The sequence below is a fragment of the Triticum aestivum genome, chromosome 5B (assembly GCF_018294505.1).
Source record: "Triticum aestivum cultivar Chinese Spring chromosome 5B, IWGSC CS RefSeq v2.1, whole genome shotgun sequence".
In the NCBI taxonomy this organism is placed as follows: domain Eukaryota; kingdom Viridiplantae; phylum Streptophyta; class Magnoliopsida; order Poales; family Poaceae; genus Triticum; species Triticum aestivum.
This window is the reverse complement of record NC_057807.1, coordinates 706,353,602-706,370,997: the sequence shown is the minus strand read 5'-3', so window position 1 is coordinate 706,370,997 and position 17,396 is coordinate 706,353,602. Positions and strand designations below refer to the sequence as shown.

Genomic DNA, 17,396 nt, shown 5'->3' with positions numbered 1-17,396 from the left:
CCAGGGGAGAAAACTTTTCCCACTTTGATCACCTTGGCGATGATCGGGATGGGACCAACGGAGATAAACCTGTCCACTTCCTTCTCCGTAAGAACCAACCCTCCTAGCCACACTAAGAACGCCCTCCCCGTCGAATATTTCCCATCAACAAGTGACTTGGACATCTTCCTGCTCGAGTTCTCGTTGGTCGCCATCTTCGTCGGTGTTTTCATCCTTGAGGCTTTGTTTGGTAGCACAAGGGAGATAACCCAGGGCCACATACCCCTAAGGGGAATTTTCACGAGCACATGGGGAACCCGCACCAACGACGGGGGAGATTTTTGCTCCCATTTAGCAACAAAGGGGAGGAAATCCCTACGACCAAAAGAAAGATCACGCTCTTGCAGCTAAAGGTGTGTATGTTGTAGCAGTTAAAATATAGATCCGCGCAAGGAAGCTGGTTAAAAAACTAAGTTGCATCTGCAATAAGAAATCGGTGTTGCAGCTTGGTGTGGCAGCCATATCTACGTAGGGAAGCTGTTGAAGAAGCAATTGTCACCAGATTCGTGCAGGGAAGCTGCTGGAGGAGGAGCTGCCGCCCGATTCATTCAAGCGAAGAAAGATGATGAGCTGCTCGCGGCACAGATCCACAATTTGGAAGAAACAGGAGGAGGATCCGCCACTGAATCCGTGCAAGGAAGACAAGGAAAAGGTCACTGAAGCCGCGAGAGGAAGTGGGACACGAGCTAGAGGGAGGCAAAGAAGGTCGCGCAAGAAAGAAGTCAGAGTCGGTATGGGTGGAGGCGCGCGATCGCGAGAGAGACAATGATTCCCCCCCCCCCCCCCACCCCCCACGTCCTGAGACGTGGATTCTTTCCCATGGAAAACACGTGGATTGGGCGAGAAACCCCTAGATGAAGGGCGTCCAAATGCGCATATGGATCAAACTGGCGCTAACTTGGCCCGTGGACGGGCCACCCGGGGTTTCGGCTGGGATCTCGGGAGGATCCCTGGCTACCAAACGAGTCCTGAGGATGTCGTTTCTCCACCTCTGTTCCGCGACACCATGAACAACTAGCAATAAGAGAAAGCGCAGTCTCCTCGTTCACCACCACCCCTGGTTGAAACCCTAACCCTAGCCGTCCGCTTGCCGATCACCTAAGCAAATCGCCACTCGGAAGTTTGTAAGGATTTCCGTGGTGGACCCGCTTAGTTCATAATTTGGAGTTCTTTTTGAATTGTGCTTAATATAAGCTGCTAAATAAAAGAACGAAAAGGCCAAAAGAAGTGGACCAGAAATCCCCATCATCTTCCTCGGATACCTTCCTTCCTTGTTTTACTCGCCGCCGGTAGGGGTACGCCTCTTTACTCCCCGCCGACGCTCGCCGTACTCTCCTCAGTCCGACCCACCGGCCCATCCCACCGCGGCTCGACCTGCCGCTGCCGGTGCCCTACCTCTCCTCCTCCGCCACCTCCTCTGCCCTTCACGCGCCGCCATCGCCGTTTCCCCTCCCTGCCTGTCTCAGCCCGGTCCGCAATTCCGGCCTCTGATTTCTGAGGTATGAGCATCCATCCACCCATGATTAGTTAAAATCCATTGGCGCCATCGAGAAATTCTTGGTGCACACCGGATCCGCCCCTGTCCTGTCCCCAGTAAAGGAAGCAACTTTTTTGGGGGTGGGTTAGGGGGCTTGACTTGTTATGAAAATTTGTTAGAGAAAATATGTTTTAATTGGGCTTCTCCTTGTTTTTGCAGTCTAGAATGGGGAACATGCTCACCTTCATGCCTGGAAGAACTGCAGTGGTGAATCATTGCCATCCAAGGCAACTCCACCCAGGAGCCACCAGCAGCAGCAGCAGGATTGCAGGCCGTCAGTTTGAACCGCTGAGCATTCTGGCTTTCAGGGCTATGTCTGAGCACATAGTACGGAGTGAAGCGTTCTGTCGAAAGCAGATATCGAGCGGCCGGTTTCAATTGCTGACCATTCTGGTTTGCGGAGCAACCCGTGCAGAGGGAATTACAGCAAACGATCCATTCAAACTGTGTGGCATTCTCATCTGTGGAGTTTTGTCTGACTACATCAGTCATGGCGCAGAGGAACCAGCGGTTGATCTGCTTGGAGACCTTCCAGAGGTACTATGCTAAAATCTCGTGCTCCAGCCCGTCTGTTGGTTGCAGATTACTAATTTCTACCTGTGCGCAACTACAATATATTTTTTGTTCTGCAGGACGTGTTATGCACAGTTTTGTCAAAGTTGTCTCTGGAAGAGGCTGTAAGAACCAGTGCCGTCTCAAGGAAATGGAGATACTTGTGGACAGTTTGTCCTAAACTGAGTTTCGATGGAAATACAATGTGTGGCAAGAAATATCATGAGAAAAGAGTGTATAATCTAGTGTTCAGTCACATTGTTAATAGGGTCCTGGGACAGTGCCGTGGCAAGTTGGTTGAAGAGCTTGAAATCAAAATTGAGTTGAACCGGATGTTGGTTGAACATCTTGATAATTGGTTTCGTTTTGCTGTATCATCACGGACAAAGGCACTAGTTTTTGATTTAGCACGAGAACAGCGTCAACCCCCAGGTTGTGTTGATCGGTACAAATTCCCATTTGAGCTTTTAGACGAGGACAGTATATGCCGTCTACAGAAACTTCATCTTAGCTTTGTAGATTTCCAGCCACCAATGCATTTTAGTGGTTTCCCTAACCTAAGGAAGCTTGATCTGAGCATAGTGAATGTCAGTGGGAAGGATATTCAACATATGTTGTCAAACTGCTGTAACCTAGAGTGGCTGAGTATTGTTAGATGCCATTTCAATGGTGAACTAAAGGTTAACAGCCCACTGCCTCACCTGCTATACTTGAAAATTGCTTCCTGCAGATTAACAAATATAGCATTCCATGCCGTGAACCTTGCGACTTTCGAATACAGAGGAGTGGCGGTGCCTATTGACCTCGGTAAATCATCGGAACTGAAATTTGCAAACATATATTATTTTGGAGACACTCTTGAGCACACTATTACCGTGCTTGCTAAAGTTCTTACAAGTGTGCAACATCTTACCCTCAATGCAGGCTGTAAATCACCAGAGGTTTGCTCTTCAACCATCTTTTATATCGTGGATCATCCCATTATATTATATTATTGTGGCATGACCTTTGATTTTCTATCTTTCAGGTTCCCTGTTTGATGTCTTACCCATGCAAGTTTTCTTGGATGACTAGTTTACAATTGAGCTTGGACTATGTCAACGAATTCGACAGCTTGTCGCTGGTCTCTTTTTTGAGGTCTGCTCCTTTCATTGAGAAGTTAGAGCTGCACGTAAGTACTCATATGGGTTTTTGGCTGATAGTCTATACATTTCTTATTAGTATTACTACATTATTGCTTTTTCTAGGGCACCATACATCTCATTTTTGAACCATGCAAATGTCATGCTTACAACTGAGAAACATATTTGTCTGTGTATAAAAACGTTACAGCCAAGTTGTGCTGGACAATTTCTTTTTATCTGTGTTGCTGCACATACTGTCTAGGAACTAATGCATGGAGATTGACTGTTAGATAGAGTTGCCGTTCCTTTCCCACCTTTTTTCTTTTCTTAAGCTACTGTTTCTGTTCAGTTTAAATCTTTCACAAACTAAGACGGCAATTTGATAAAACTCTGCCGCAACTCGGTCACGTACTCAGATTATTCATTGACATTTGATTACAGATAAAATGAATAACAGATTAGTCACAAGCCTTCTCACTTCATGTTTGGTTCAAAATTGCAGTTCTGTAACGCTGCTTATGTGCGCGTGGTACAAGAACCTGAACCTATCAGGAAGCTTTCAAAGCGTCTGTTCAACAACATGAAGAGCTTGCGTATTACAGGATTTGAAGCATGCAAGGGCGAAGTTGAGGTCCTTCTGCACATGGTTGAAAATGCCCCTGCATTGGAGTTCTTATGTATAGATCACTCGTATCAATATCCAGTAGAAGGAGGCTTTCACAAAGACAAAGAATTGGATGTTGACTTGCTTCATACAACTACTAGAAGGCATCTTAAAGGAAGGATTTCACCCAATTGCACCTTGATTTTACTTTAAGGGATTATTAATTGGTGTAGGGATGTATAGCCAGGGATGGAAATCCGATGCGGTATCCTGAAACATGTTTGCACGGTCTACCCGCCATTTACTTGTGCTTTGTGACTAGTTTTGCACATTATATATTGAAGAGGATGGACCCGCATGAAGATACAATGCAAGAGTTGTGCCGCTGACATGAAGAGAGATGGAACTGTTTGTAGTTCGTTTCATGTTCTTGTTTCATTTCTTAGTTTGGTTTGGCTGGCATTAACAATTAACAATGATGGTGCCATTTCTGTCTCTTTGAGACAATAATGTTGGTGAATGGAGGATTCGGCCACTCTTGTAAGCATCAACACTGTAACTGGGTACATAACATGGATAAGCACTGCAGCTATTTTTGATTTCCTTTTGTTGGCAATGATTTCTGAATGTTATGCAAAACACACCGTTGCTGCATCTGTCACTCTACTTTGCAGCTGCAGGTGTCTGTCTCAAAATTTGGTGTAAATCCAACTACGTACATGCTAACAACACATAGTTGCCGCCCACACTTGACCTCATCTGTCTCCTAGTTTCTGCTATCTATCCGAACACATGAACATGAATGAATGCAGCTACGAATATACTCAGCAAATGAAGAGCGCGAGTGTATCTACTCTATGATGAACGACAAGATCGGACCTCGGCGAAAGAGCGATGGCCGTGCTCCGGAATCCATAAGGATGTTGTCGATGATGAGAGCCTCCTTGCGAGGGAGGTGCGGCGGCACATCCACGACCACCGTCGACGTCTCGACGCTATCCCAGCCCCGGATCATAGCTCGTGCCTCGTCAGCACTCGAAACGAGCACCTCCTGGACGCCCTCCTCGGAATCAACCTTGCCCTCGGTAGCATCATCACTCGGAGTAGTCAGAGCTACAATGGCAGCAGCACGCGCAGCGGCGGCGGCATCGCGCATCTCGAGCATCCTCATCATGGCCAGGACGTGAACAATGATGACGTACACCGTGCGGTCGAGGGCCAGACGAAGGGCGATCAGCGCAGGGGTCGGAGCAACGACTCGACGTCGAGCCGGGAACCTCGCGAGAGCGTGGCGGATCAGTAAGTGCACGCCGTCATCAGCGGCTGCGGCTGCGGCTGGGGTCGGAGCACACGGGCGGAGCCTGGCGGGTGCACGCGGGGGCGGGGGCGGGATGCCCGCGTGGGCCTCCTCGGTGCCCGATGGGAGAAGACGGAGGCTGAGAGGAGTACTCGAGCTGCCTCGCGCGCCAGGAAGCAGAGGAAGTCGAGGGGGGCGTCCGGTGGGAGGCCGCGGCGACGGCGGTGGAGAAGCCAGAGGAGGCGGCGGAGCAGGCGAGCGACGAGCTCCATGGCCGCCGGCGGCGAGCTGTTGGTACTCGGCGGTTACGGTGGGCGGGAGGGTTCTGATTTTGGGGGCACGGGCGGGGATTTCGTGTTTTTTTTTCCATCAGGGAACGTGGTAATTATATTTAGATGGGAAAAGATTACTCGTGCTCTGTTTTCTGGCCTTCAATCAAATCAAATTTGGGATACAAATTTCCCTTCAATTCTTGTTGGAGACAATTTAATTTGTATTAAAAAAATGCATCATTTCTTTGCATGGATATTATCTACTTCCCTTCTATTTATCTTTTGCAGATCAAAAAGAGTCGAGGACGACTCTTCATCAAGGGAGGGAGGATGATGAGCACATGGGTACATCATACATGGCATTTCATAAAAGTGCACAATTTAGTTGGAAAGAATTACTAAACCGAATCAAGCAAACACATGGCCAGGTGAACGCTAACTTAAGTTCATACCACAATCTTGAACACATGGCTGCACTTTCATTCCCATTGTTGTTGGTTGAACTTAGGTATCACATGTAAGAAATCCAACAACCTATGATCTCTTTAAGCAACCGGTTTGGAGGAACAAGTTTGAAGAAAACAAGTTTCAAGTGAAGCTGATGCTGTCAGTTTTTACCTTTGATGTTTCATGGTGGCACACCCATATGGTGGAGAGACGTGGCAATAGGGTTACATCAACAGAAGCTAAATCAAATTATCTTTCCAATGCAAAAAACCTCACATCATTTGGAGTTGTGAGTCAAAAGTACTAGTCATTCTCGTGGAAGGTTTCCAGGCTGTCTGGGCTTCGCGAATTTCCGAGGAGCTCTCCAACAACTTCCAAAGTTGACTGCTTATTCCCCCAAAGAAGCCATGCAAACCTGCTTACTTTTGAAACCATTTTCACACCTAGCTAACGGGGGTTGTCCCTGCTATAAGACCCCATCTCCCCCATCCTCTTAAAAACCTTTTGTCAAACCATTCAGCTACAAGCTTATGCAGTAAGACTGCTAGAGAGATTCGAGAGATCTTGCTACCTTTGCTCTTGTGAGTTCATTCGGATTCGCGAGAATGAACCTCTGGTTCCCCCTAGTTCGTGCTCTATGGTTCCGTCCGTTTTGTGTGGATTAGTCCCGGTTTGTGGTTCTGCGATTGTTCGGAAAGTGGGTTGGAGTTCTTGTAGCTTCGGTCAGCCATCCCCAATGTATGGGTTGCATCCAACCTTGGCAGGTATAAAGCTAGTTATCCCGGCTGCTTGCAGCTTGTTATCCCTCCCGATTCGATCCTACGACGTGAAGATCGGGCCACCCTCGGGCGTGAACTCGTTATTCGGGTTCTCACCTATCATCTGGCATCAGAGCCTTCATTGATACGTAGGATCTGTTATCCAAGTTTATCTTACTATCACCCCTTTAGATCGAGTGTTTTTATGCTATATTTTCTGTCCTAGAAGTCCAAAGCCCCACCAAAAATAAATCCAAGCCTTGTTGGTGCTGAGATCTTGTTATTGCATACCTTGTATGTTCTTCATCTTTTAGATCTGCACTAAGTTCATCTTTGTAATTGCTTTCAGATTTGGTTGGTGTGCTTTGGGAAAAAAGAGAAAAAAAGAGTGGCAAAAAAAGTCAAGAGAGAAAAAAGAAAGTGTTGTGTAAGATCCAAAAGTTTCAGCTTGGTAGAAAAATTTCAAAAGCTTGGGTGTTGTGTGTTCTTCAATCTTGGTGCAAAGGTGCAGCAGATCTATCCCCATATTTTCTTGGTTTGCATCAACTTGATTTCAGCACAAGCCCCTTTTTGTTTACCCCACCGAGCTCCACCAAAAACCGAAGCTAGTTCTTTGATCCATGTCTTTCAATCGCTTTAACACATCCGGGAGAAGCACAATCTGATGTGAACTCATAAGAACTTTGGTGAGTAAGAGGTGAGGTTGTGTGATTCCACAAAATTATCCTATTCCACTTTTGGCCTTACTAACATGGCAGGATCTAGATTGAGTGTTCATGGAGAAAACCATGGGGAAGAAGATGCCCGGTCACACGTGCTGATTTTCAGGAATTGGTTTGAAACCTTGGAAGGATGTTTCACGAGTGACCTCCAGCAGGTGGCGATAGGGTTCGACACCGAGAACACCCTATTGACCCACTTGAGGAAGTTGTGGATGAGAATTTCGTGCATGCTGCTGTTGATGGTGCCTTGGAGGATGATAACAATGGCTATGGTGGACATGTGGCTGCTGCTCATGGAGGGCAGCGAGGAGGACAACTTCGAGGGCAAGGCCATGGTCCTCGTGGGCACTACTATGACCTTCATGAGCGTGTTGCTCGTGGTCATGGAGATGATTTTGATGATTATGATAGTGTCCCATACCGTTGTGCTGCTGAAGATGGGCATCATGCCGAACATCGTGACCGAGTTGGTCGAGATGACATAGCAAGAATCAAGTTGCACGCCCCCAAGTTCACAGGAAGGGAAGACCCCGATGCATATTTTGATTGGGAAGAGCAGTGTGATCAGATTTTTCGTATCCATAACCTTGCTGATCCGAAGAGAGTAAACCTTGCTTGTGTTGTGTTTTCTGGTTATGCACTCACTTGGTGGAATCAACTACAAGAAGATCAGCTGCTGCTAGGCCGTGGCCACATGGACACTTGGGAAGAGATGAAACAAGCCATGAGGCGAAGGTTTGTTCCTTTACAATATCAAAGAGATCTCCGGAACAAATTGCAGCGCCTCAACCAAGATACGCGCATGATGGATGAGTACTATAAAGAGATGGAATTACTTCTCGTTCGTGCTCGTATTCATGAGGATGAGGAGTCAAAGATGGCAAGATTTCTGCATGGTCTCAACAATGAAATTTCTGATTTTGTGGAGATGTTTCCCTATAACACTCTACAAGATCTTCTGGAGCAAGCAAAGCGCACAAAGAGGAAGGTGCAGCGGAGTGGTCATGGACGGATATCCCATAACCACACCACTACACCATGGCAAAAGTCGCAGTCGAGTGCCTCTCATGGTGGTTCTCGGTTTCAGCATACTTCACATCCTACTACCACCCGACGAACATCAGCTTCATCGTCATCATCACCGGCTCCTAGAATGTTGACAAGCGCGCTCCTTCTGCTACCGGAAGTACCTCTAACCCCATGACTGTACCATCATCTCTAAGCCAAGACATTGAGTGTTGGAAGTGCAAAGGGCATGGTCCCATTTCTTCTGAATGTCGAAACAAGAGAGTTCTATTTATCAATGAACAAGGTGAATGGGAATCTGAGAGTGATAAGAAAAGCAAGTTGAGTGGCTCCACCAAATGTGAGGAAGAGAGTCCACTTTCCAAAATTCCATATAATGAGAGTGATAATAAAAGTGAAGTGAGTGAGTCCACAAAATGTGAGGATCAGATTGATCATCATGAGATTAAGGAAATGAAAGATCTATACCTAGATATACCACACATTCAGCGAGAGAGGATAAATGTCTTGTGTGAGTCCACAAAATGTGAGATTGAGATCATTCCACACCACATTAGAGAGATGAGTGAACCACAACATAATATACCACATCACCCAATAGAGAGGATTAGTGAGTTGTGTGAGTCCATCAAACGTGAGATTGAGGTGTTTCCTCATAATATGAAAGAGATGAGTGATCCACCGAATGAAAAGAGAGAGGAACATTCAATAACTAACCTTTCACAAAATTCTCTTTCTTTGCAATATGTGCAGGTGCAAAAGGCATACATATCAGCTCTCTTGCAACGATGGGAGACTGAGATCCAAGATAAAATATGGAGGACATGGAGTACCACTACACAAGGTGCGTGTGTGAAGATTGTTTTTCCGAAAGGCATTCAAGTACTCAATGAGGTAAAACAAAAAGGATCTTCCATTTTGATGAAGCCAGAGGTATGCACTTATGAGTTTTTGAAGCAATGGCGCGATAAGATTAGAGAAAAAAATGTTTGGTACATCATCCATCCAACAATATGTTTTTGTTAATCTTGAAGAGGCTATTAAAGATCCAATAAAACTGAATGTTGCACATGATTATTCATCATTTTCTTTTCTAGTTATTTTGTATTGTCCTTGTGCTATAATCTTCTAGACCAAATGAAGTCGAGGACAACTTTTCTCCTAGAGAGGGAGGCTGACATGGACATGGTCATGGTTGGTTATAAATTTGTACTCCATGGAAGTGTTTGCTGGAAGGAACTCCTAAGTCGAACAAAACATCATGTTTTCATCATCCATAAGATAGAAAAGTTGAAAACTAAAATTCTCTATATCATGAAACCTTTGCATTATGATTTGGTATTGCCCTGCTTTCTTTTGTGTGATGACCAGGTAGAGTCAAGGACGACTCCTTTTGAAGAGAGGGGGGATGATGAGGACATATCGATCATTGAAATGACACCAATCATCCTTGAACAAACTCTAAGTTGTGACAAACAAGTAGATGATCAGATGCAACACAATTCAAAGGTGAAAGCTACAAATGAGGATTGCATCATTTCTTTACATGGATATTATCTACTTCCCTTCTACTTACCTTTTGCAGATCAAAGAGAGTTGAGGACGACTCTTCATCAATGGAGGGAGGATGATGAGCACATGGGTACATCATACATGCCATTTCAGAAAAGTGCACAATTTAGTTGGAAAGAATTACTAAGCCGAATCAAGCAAACACATGGCCAGGTGAACGCTAACTTAAATTCATACCACAATCTTGAACACATGGCTGCACTTTCATCCCCGTTGTTGTTGATTGAACTTAGGTATCACATGGAAGAAATCCAACAACCTATGAGCTTTTGAAGCAACCGGTTTGGAGGAACAAGTTTGAAGAAAACAAGTTTCAAGTGAAGCTGATGTTGTCAGTTTTTACCTCTGATGTTTCGTGGTGGCACACCCATATGGTGGATATACGGGGCCATAGGGTTACATCAACAGAAGCTAAATCAAATTATCTTTCCAATGCAAAAAACCTCACATCATTTGGAGTTGTGACTCAAAAGTACTAGTCATTCTCGTGGGAGGTTTCCAGGCTGTCAGGGCTTCGCGAATTTCCGAGGAGCTCTCCAACAACTCCCAAAGTTGACTGCTTATTCCCCCAAGGAAGCCATGCAAACCTTCTTACTTTTGAAATCATTTTCACACCTAGCTAAGGGGGGTGTCCCTGATATAAAATCCCATCTCCCTCATTCTCTGACAAACCTTTTGTCAAACCATTCGGCTACAAGCTTATGCAGGAAGACTACTAGAGAGATCCGAGAGATCTTGCTACCTTTGCTCTTGTGAGTTTATTCGGATTCGCAAGGAGCCTCTGGTTCTCCCTAGTTTGTGCTCTATGGTTCTGGCCGTTTTGTGTGGATTAGTCCCGATTTGTGGTTTCGCGACTGTTCGGATAGTGGGTTGGAGTTCTTATAGCTTCGGTTAGCCATCCCCAACATACGGGTTGCATCCAACCTTGGTAGGTATAAAGCTAGTTATCCCGGCTTCTTGTAGCTAGTTATCCCTCGCGATTCGATCCTACAACGTGAAGATCGGGCCACCTCGGGCGTGAACTCGTTCATTGGGTTCTCACCTATCAGAAGGCATGGGAGGGAATGTATTATGTCAAGTCTCGTGATGCCACAGTTGTGCTAGAGGTTGTAACATATGAGGATTTATGGATTTGGCATTGCTTTTTTGGTATGCCGGGTACTCTCAATGATATCAATATGTTGCAACGGTGTCATTTGTTTGCTAGGCTAGCTAGTGGTGATGCTCCTGCTTGCAACTGCATATCAATGGACATGAATACATAAAGGGGTACTATCTTGCAGATGGCATATACCCTCCTTGGTGCACATTTGTCAAGAGCATCAAAGAACCCACAACTAGGAAACAATGTGAATTTGCAAGGGTGCAAGAGGTGGCCCAAAAAGATATTGAAAGAGCATTCGGGGTTTTGCAATCAAGGTTTGCCATTTGTTCGTGGTCCTCTGCTCATTTTTGGGACAAGCTGACCTTGGAAAACATCATGACATGCTGTGTTATTCTTCACAATATGATTCTCGAAGATGAGAGAGACATGAACTTGGAGTTCTTCTACGATAGTGTGGGTAGCCGTGTGAAACCAGCCATAGACCCTAACCGCATTAGAGCTTTTCTTCAGACCTACAAGGAGATTGAAAATGCAAACACCCACTTTCAACTTCAGGAGAATCTCATTGAGCACCATTGGCAAAGGGCTAGACATTAACAAAACTCATTTTTCTATTCATTTTCATTTAATTCATGTGTGATTGTATTCGGGACAAGTTTTATATTGAATTATCTAGTTTGCTTCGGTCATTTGAATAATTATTTGTAATATGGATGACTGTTGTATTGTGGTGTGGTATTGATATTTTTTCTAAATAATTATTTATAATATGGATGATTGTTGTATTGTGGTGTGGTATTAATATTTGCGGACTGTCGGGAGCGGTGCAAGAGCAGACCCCGCAAAGCCGACCCATAAAAGAGCATATTCCGTGAATATCCTTCTATACAGTTCCCTTTTGCGGGGTCTGACTCTGCGGCCGCCCGCGCCGACCCACAAAGCCGTTTTTTCGTGAACTACAAACGCGTTTTGCAGGTCGACGTTATACGAGGTCTGCTGGAGATGCTCTCAACCCCGTGGTTAATGAAGGAACTGTTATATTGTTATCAAGGCTACCTCGTAGCAGAAACACCCCGATGTTTAAAGTTGTCGCCCTGTCAACTTTACAGTTGAAGCTCATGTTTTACCAACGACACTAGTCAATGGTAAAAGAGGGTGTATGTCGAGTTGTGCGTGATTTTCTGGAGGTAGTTGCGGCACCATATTCCTTCAATGCGACAGTGATTGTGATGATGCCGAAAGTCAACTCACCGGAGTTACTTCTGCAGTTCCAACCTATAAGCTTATGTAATGTTCTCTACAAGATTGCGGCGAAGGTTCTGGCAAATAGGCTTAAGGCTATTCTTCCTATTCTCATATCGAAAGAGCAAAGTGCCTTTGTCCCGGGACGGCTTATCACGAATAACGTTATTGTGGCGTATAAATGTGTGCATGCAATTCAGACAAGGAAGCAAAGTGAAGTTGGATATGATGAAGGAATACGACCGTGTCGAGTGGATTTTTCTTGAGCATATGTTTACACAATTCGGCTTTGCCCCTGGGAGGATAGCGATGATCATGAGATGTGTGACTTCTGCAAACTTTATGGTGAAATTTAATGGAGGATTATCTAGAGGTTTTGTTCCGTCAAGGGGTCTCTAGCAGGGTGATCCATTGTCACGCCCAATATGCGACCCTATCCTAAAGGAACTCGAAGGTCCCACCAAGGATAGAAGAGCATATTGGAGACGCTTTTGCAAGGTGGATATCATTACATCGCACCATTACATAATAGTTGGGGATACATACAAGAGGCATACAATGCCACACGAATACAACATCATCATACATAAGAGCAACATCCGACTACAGATGAAACACAAACAGAAGCTCAAACGACATCCACCCTGCTATCCCAGGCTGTCGACCTGGAACCTAACCCCTGATCGAAGAAGAAGCAGAAGAAGAACTCCAAAATAAACAAACATCGCTCTCGCATCATGACCATCGCATTACCTGTACCTGCAACTGTTGTTGTAGTAATCTGTGAGCCACGAGAACTCAGCAATCCCATTATCATGGGTATCAAGACTAACAAAGCTTAATGAGTATGGAATGGATAAGTGGGTGAGGTTGCAACATCGACTAAGCATGGTATGGTGGCTAACTTACGAATACAAGAATAAGATGAGAATCTACGCAAACGGTCGCAAACTAGTAATGATCAAGAAGTGATCCTGAACTACTTACGTCCAAACATAACCCAAACCGTGTTCACTTCCCGGACTCCGCCGAGAAGAGACCATCATGGCTACACACGCGGTTGATGCGTTTTAATTAAGTCAAGTGTTAAGTTCTCTACAACCAGATATTAACAAATTCCCATCTGCCACATAACCGCGGGCACGGCTCTCAAAAGTTTATACCCTGCAGGGGTGTCCCAACTTAGCCCATCACAAGCTCTCACAATCAACGAAGGATATTCCTTCTCCCGGAAAGACCCGATTAGACTCGGAATCCCGGTTACAAGACATTTCGACAATGGTAAAACAAGACCAGCAAGACCGCCCGACTGTGCCGACAAATCCCGATAGGAGCTGCACATATCTCATTCTCAGGGCACACCAGATGAGATATCCTACGAGTAAAACCAACCCTCAAGTTTCCTCGAGGTGGCCCCGTAGTCTACTCGGTTCGGACCAACACTTAGAGAAGCACTGGCCTGGGGGGGGGGGTTAAATAAATATGACCCTCGGGTTTATAACTCCCAAGGGAAAGTTAGTAGGTTGTTAGGAAAATGTAAAACCAAGGTTGGGCCTTGCTGGAGGAGTTTTATTCAAAGCGAACTGTCAAGGGGTTCCCATAAACCCGACCGCGTAAGGAACGCAAAATCAAGGAACATAACACCGGTATGACTGAAACTAAGGCGGAAAGAGTGGAACAAAACACCAGGCATAAGGCTGAGCCTTCAACCCTTTACCAAGTATATAGATGCATTAATTAAATAAGAGATATTGTGATATCTCAACATAATCATGTTCCAACATGGAGCAATCTTCAACTTCACCTGTAACTAACAATGCTATAAGAGGGGCTAAGCAAAAGCGGTAACATAGCCAAACAACAGTTTGCTAGGAAGGGTGAAAAAGGTTAGAGGCTGACATGGCAATTTGGAAGGCTTGATAAACAAGTGGCAGGAAGCGTGACATAGCGATAACATCGAAACAACTAGCATAGCAATGATAGTAGTGAGATCCAGGGTAACGGTCATCTTGCCTGAAATCTTGCTAGGAAGAAGAATGATTCCATAAAGAAGACGAACGGACGAAGATGAACCAAGCGTAGATGAACGAATCCTCACAATCGCAACTAAACAGGAACTATTGAGAAGAAGCACAACCGGAAAGAAGCAAACAACATGGTAAACACACAACACATAAACATGACATGATGCTCAACCAAGTATGATGCATGACAAGGCTATATGATGCTACTTATGGCAAGAGATGATGCATACAAGAACAACACATTAAAGCAAGTTCAAATGAGGTCGGAACAACATATAACCAATCCAGTAAGTCCTCATATGAAAATTTCGAAATTGGTCCAGATCTGAATAAACCTTATGTTCAAGTAGTTAAACAGCAAGTTAATATGCACCACGATGATCTACACGAAATTCTAGTCAAGTTACACATGAAGTTCATTTAGTTCAGAGCTACGGCCTAGAAGATATGAGCAAAACAAGTTAAACATGTCATTGGTGCAAAATGCATTCAAACATCAAGCAAACACTCTCAAAACAAGTATTCAACATGACATGATGAAACTACATGCAATATCAAGCAAGTTTCATATAGAGCATGCTCAAAACGGAGCAACGGTGCAACACATACACTTCAAACAAGTTATAACAACAATCTGCCCAAAACAACAACCAGGCACTTTGCAACCATCAAAACAACATACTACAGGAATCATATGAGCATAAATTTGTCATGCACTTCATTCACAGATAACATACTTCAAATATCATTAAGGTTCAGGTTCATAGGCATCAAGATTAAACTAATATGATCAATGCAAAAAAGCAACTTTATAACATAGGAGCATATACATGAGCAGAGTTAATATGATGGCATGTTGGAGGCATAAAACAAAGATGCTACAACAACTATACATGGAAACCAATGGCATGGCATCAAAGTACACACAACAAAGAGCAAATAACATCAAGACATCATATACATATGGCTCATGGACTAGTGGGAACCAACATGACAAGATTGAATGTTGAAACAATTCAGCAAGTGTAAAACGGTAACATTATGATAGCATGTTTGCAAGCATGGAACAGAGGCATATGAAATCCAAAATTAACAACCATGGCTTGTGAACAAGGTACTCATAGCATACTTAAAAAACATGTAGTTGGAGAATCTCCACAATAGGCATAGATCAATCAATAACAAGCTCACAACAAGGCATCACGAAGATCATAGAAAACCGGAACAACATGTAGGCATGTTCATGGCAACTAAAACATATGCTAAAGGACCTATATGAGGCATCAAAAGGCATGGAATGATAGATCATAACATGTAAATCAAAACATATTAACTAAGCATCTCCATATTATGCATGGATTAATTGGTAGCATCAAGCAAACATGGCATCATGATATGACAGAAACAGACTTGACAGAAAGTTAACAGCAAGTAGCCCACTTCACGATCTTGTTGCACTCACCACAAGGCATATCAAAATATATGAGTTGCACCACAGTAAAGATGGCATAATTATGCTCCTAAAACATGTAGACATGATGCTCAAAAGAAAATCACACAAAAATATATAAAAATGACAAATAGGCAAGTTACAGCAGTTTCCAGCAGTTAACAACAACATGCACTTTTGCAACAGGGATTAAAATCTCTATATGCACCCTAACATGAATTCAAAACACACCAACATGTAGAGCAAGAAGAGAAAAACATATGCATATCAAGATCATCATCATAGGATCAACAGGGACAAAGTTACACCACTCACAAGATGCATACATGATGTTAACAAGCAGCAGTTTACAGTAGTTTATATCACTTAGCAGTTTTGCAATGAAGATTAAGGCATCAATATGAACAGGAACATGCATGCAAATTAATCCATCATGAAGAGCACTCTGATATAAACATTTTGACATATTATGCATGCAAATCGGAGCTATGAGCATGGAGATATGGCAGGTCAAAGATGCACACATGCTGTTAGAAAACTCGGGGACTTGGCAGAATTTATACCCTCGGGGAAACGTGGACGGAGAAGACCCGGGGCAGGGAGATCCGGGATGGGGGCGCCGTTTGGATGATGGGGAGGGTGGATCTCGTCCCAACGCCGGATCCGACGAGGCGGCGACCTCCGGCAAGGGTGGCGCGGCGACGCGGAGGCGCGACGCGGTGCAGGACAGTGAGGCCGGGCGGCACGCCGGTGCAGGAGGCGGGGTGGCTCGGCGGCGGCTCGGCGGTGGGCGGCGGAGCGCAGCAGAGGGGAGGCGCGCGGCGGCGGCTCGGCGGCGGGGCTGATCCGGCCGGGCGGCGTGGAGGAGCCGCGGGAGGCACAGGGGAGCGGGCTGGTAGCGGCGGGCGACCGGGCCGGGAGGGCCGCGGCTGGGCCTCAGCGGGCTGCGCGGCGACGCGGAGGCAGAGAGGTGACATGGCAGCAGCGGGTTGGCCGGAGGGCGGCGGTTGGACATGTCCGGCGCAGGGGAAGATTTGTCCGGCGGCACGAGGAGGAAGGGGGCTAGGGTTAGGGTGGTTTCACCCGCGAATTTCGGGGGAGAGGGCCTATATATAGATAGAGGGAGCTAGGAGAGTCCAAATGAGGTGCGGTTTTCGCCCACACGATCGTGATCCAACGGAGAAGAGCATGGAGGGGGGTTAGATGGGCTAGGGGGGCTGTGTGGAGGGGTACTGGGCTGCAAAGAGAAGGGGTCCGGCGGTTAACACGGTTAACCGTTGGGGCATCAAACGACCTCCAAATGGAATGAAATTTGACAGGCGGTCTACCGGTGATATACCAAGGCCACTCGTCAACTCTCGGCCCATTCCAAGAACGTTGTTCCACGGCTCACAAAACGAGATTTGAGGGGTGCAACGGGCGCGTGCGAGTGTCGGATGACGAAACGGACAACGAAGAAAGAGACCAGATGCAAGTTTTGAAAAACATGTAGATGAAATGCATATGATAACATGGCAAGATGTAACACGCAAGCAAATGACATGGCAACGACGGTGAATAACTGGAAAACACTTGGCGCATCGATCTTGGGGCGTTACAACTCTCGTCCACTAACAAGAGATCCC

General features: G+C 45.4%; 1 protein-coding gene across 1 annotated transcript; it reads left to right on the top strand.

Annotated features, from left to right (window-relative positions):
* Positions 1-1,277: 1,277 nt before the first annotated feature.
* Positions 1,278-4,460, top strand: LOC123114415 (F-box/FBD/LRR-repeat protein At1g13570). The gene is made up of 5 exons (XM_044535876.1): positions 1,278-1,538; positions 1,736-2,113; positions 2,209-3,069; positions 3,156-3,299; positions 3,755-4,460. Exons 2-5 carry the CDS (start codon positions 1,742-1,744, stop codon positions 4,067-4,069), a joined length of 1,692 nt encoding a protein of 563 aa, XP_044391811.1. The 5' UTR covers positions 1,278-1,538; positions 1,736-1,741; the 3' UTR covers positions 4,070-4,460.
* The last annotated feature ends 12,936 nt before the right edge of the window (positions 4,461-17,396 follow it).

What these genes read in the sequence shown, in the direction of transcription:
- LOC123114415 (XM_044535876.1), top strand. Translation starts at nt 1,742, where the DNA reads ATGGGGAACATGCTCACCTTCATGCCTGGAAGAACTGCAGTGGTGAAT. An exon ending in TGCTTGGAGACCTTCCAGAG is followed by an intron (nt 2,114 to 2,208) that starts GTACTATGCTAA and finishes TTTGTTCTGCAG; the next exon opens with GACGTGTTATGCACAGTTTT. An exon ending in CAGGCTGTAAATCACCAGAG is followed by an intron (nt 3,070 to 3,155) that starts GTTTGCTCTTCA and finishes TCTATCTTTCAG; the next exon opens with GTTCCCTGTTTGATGTCTTA.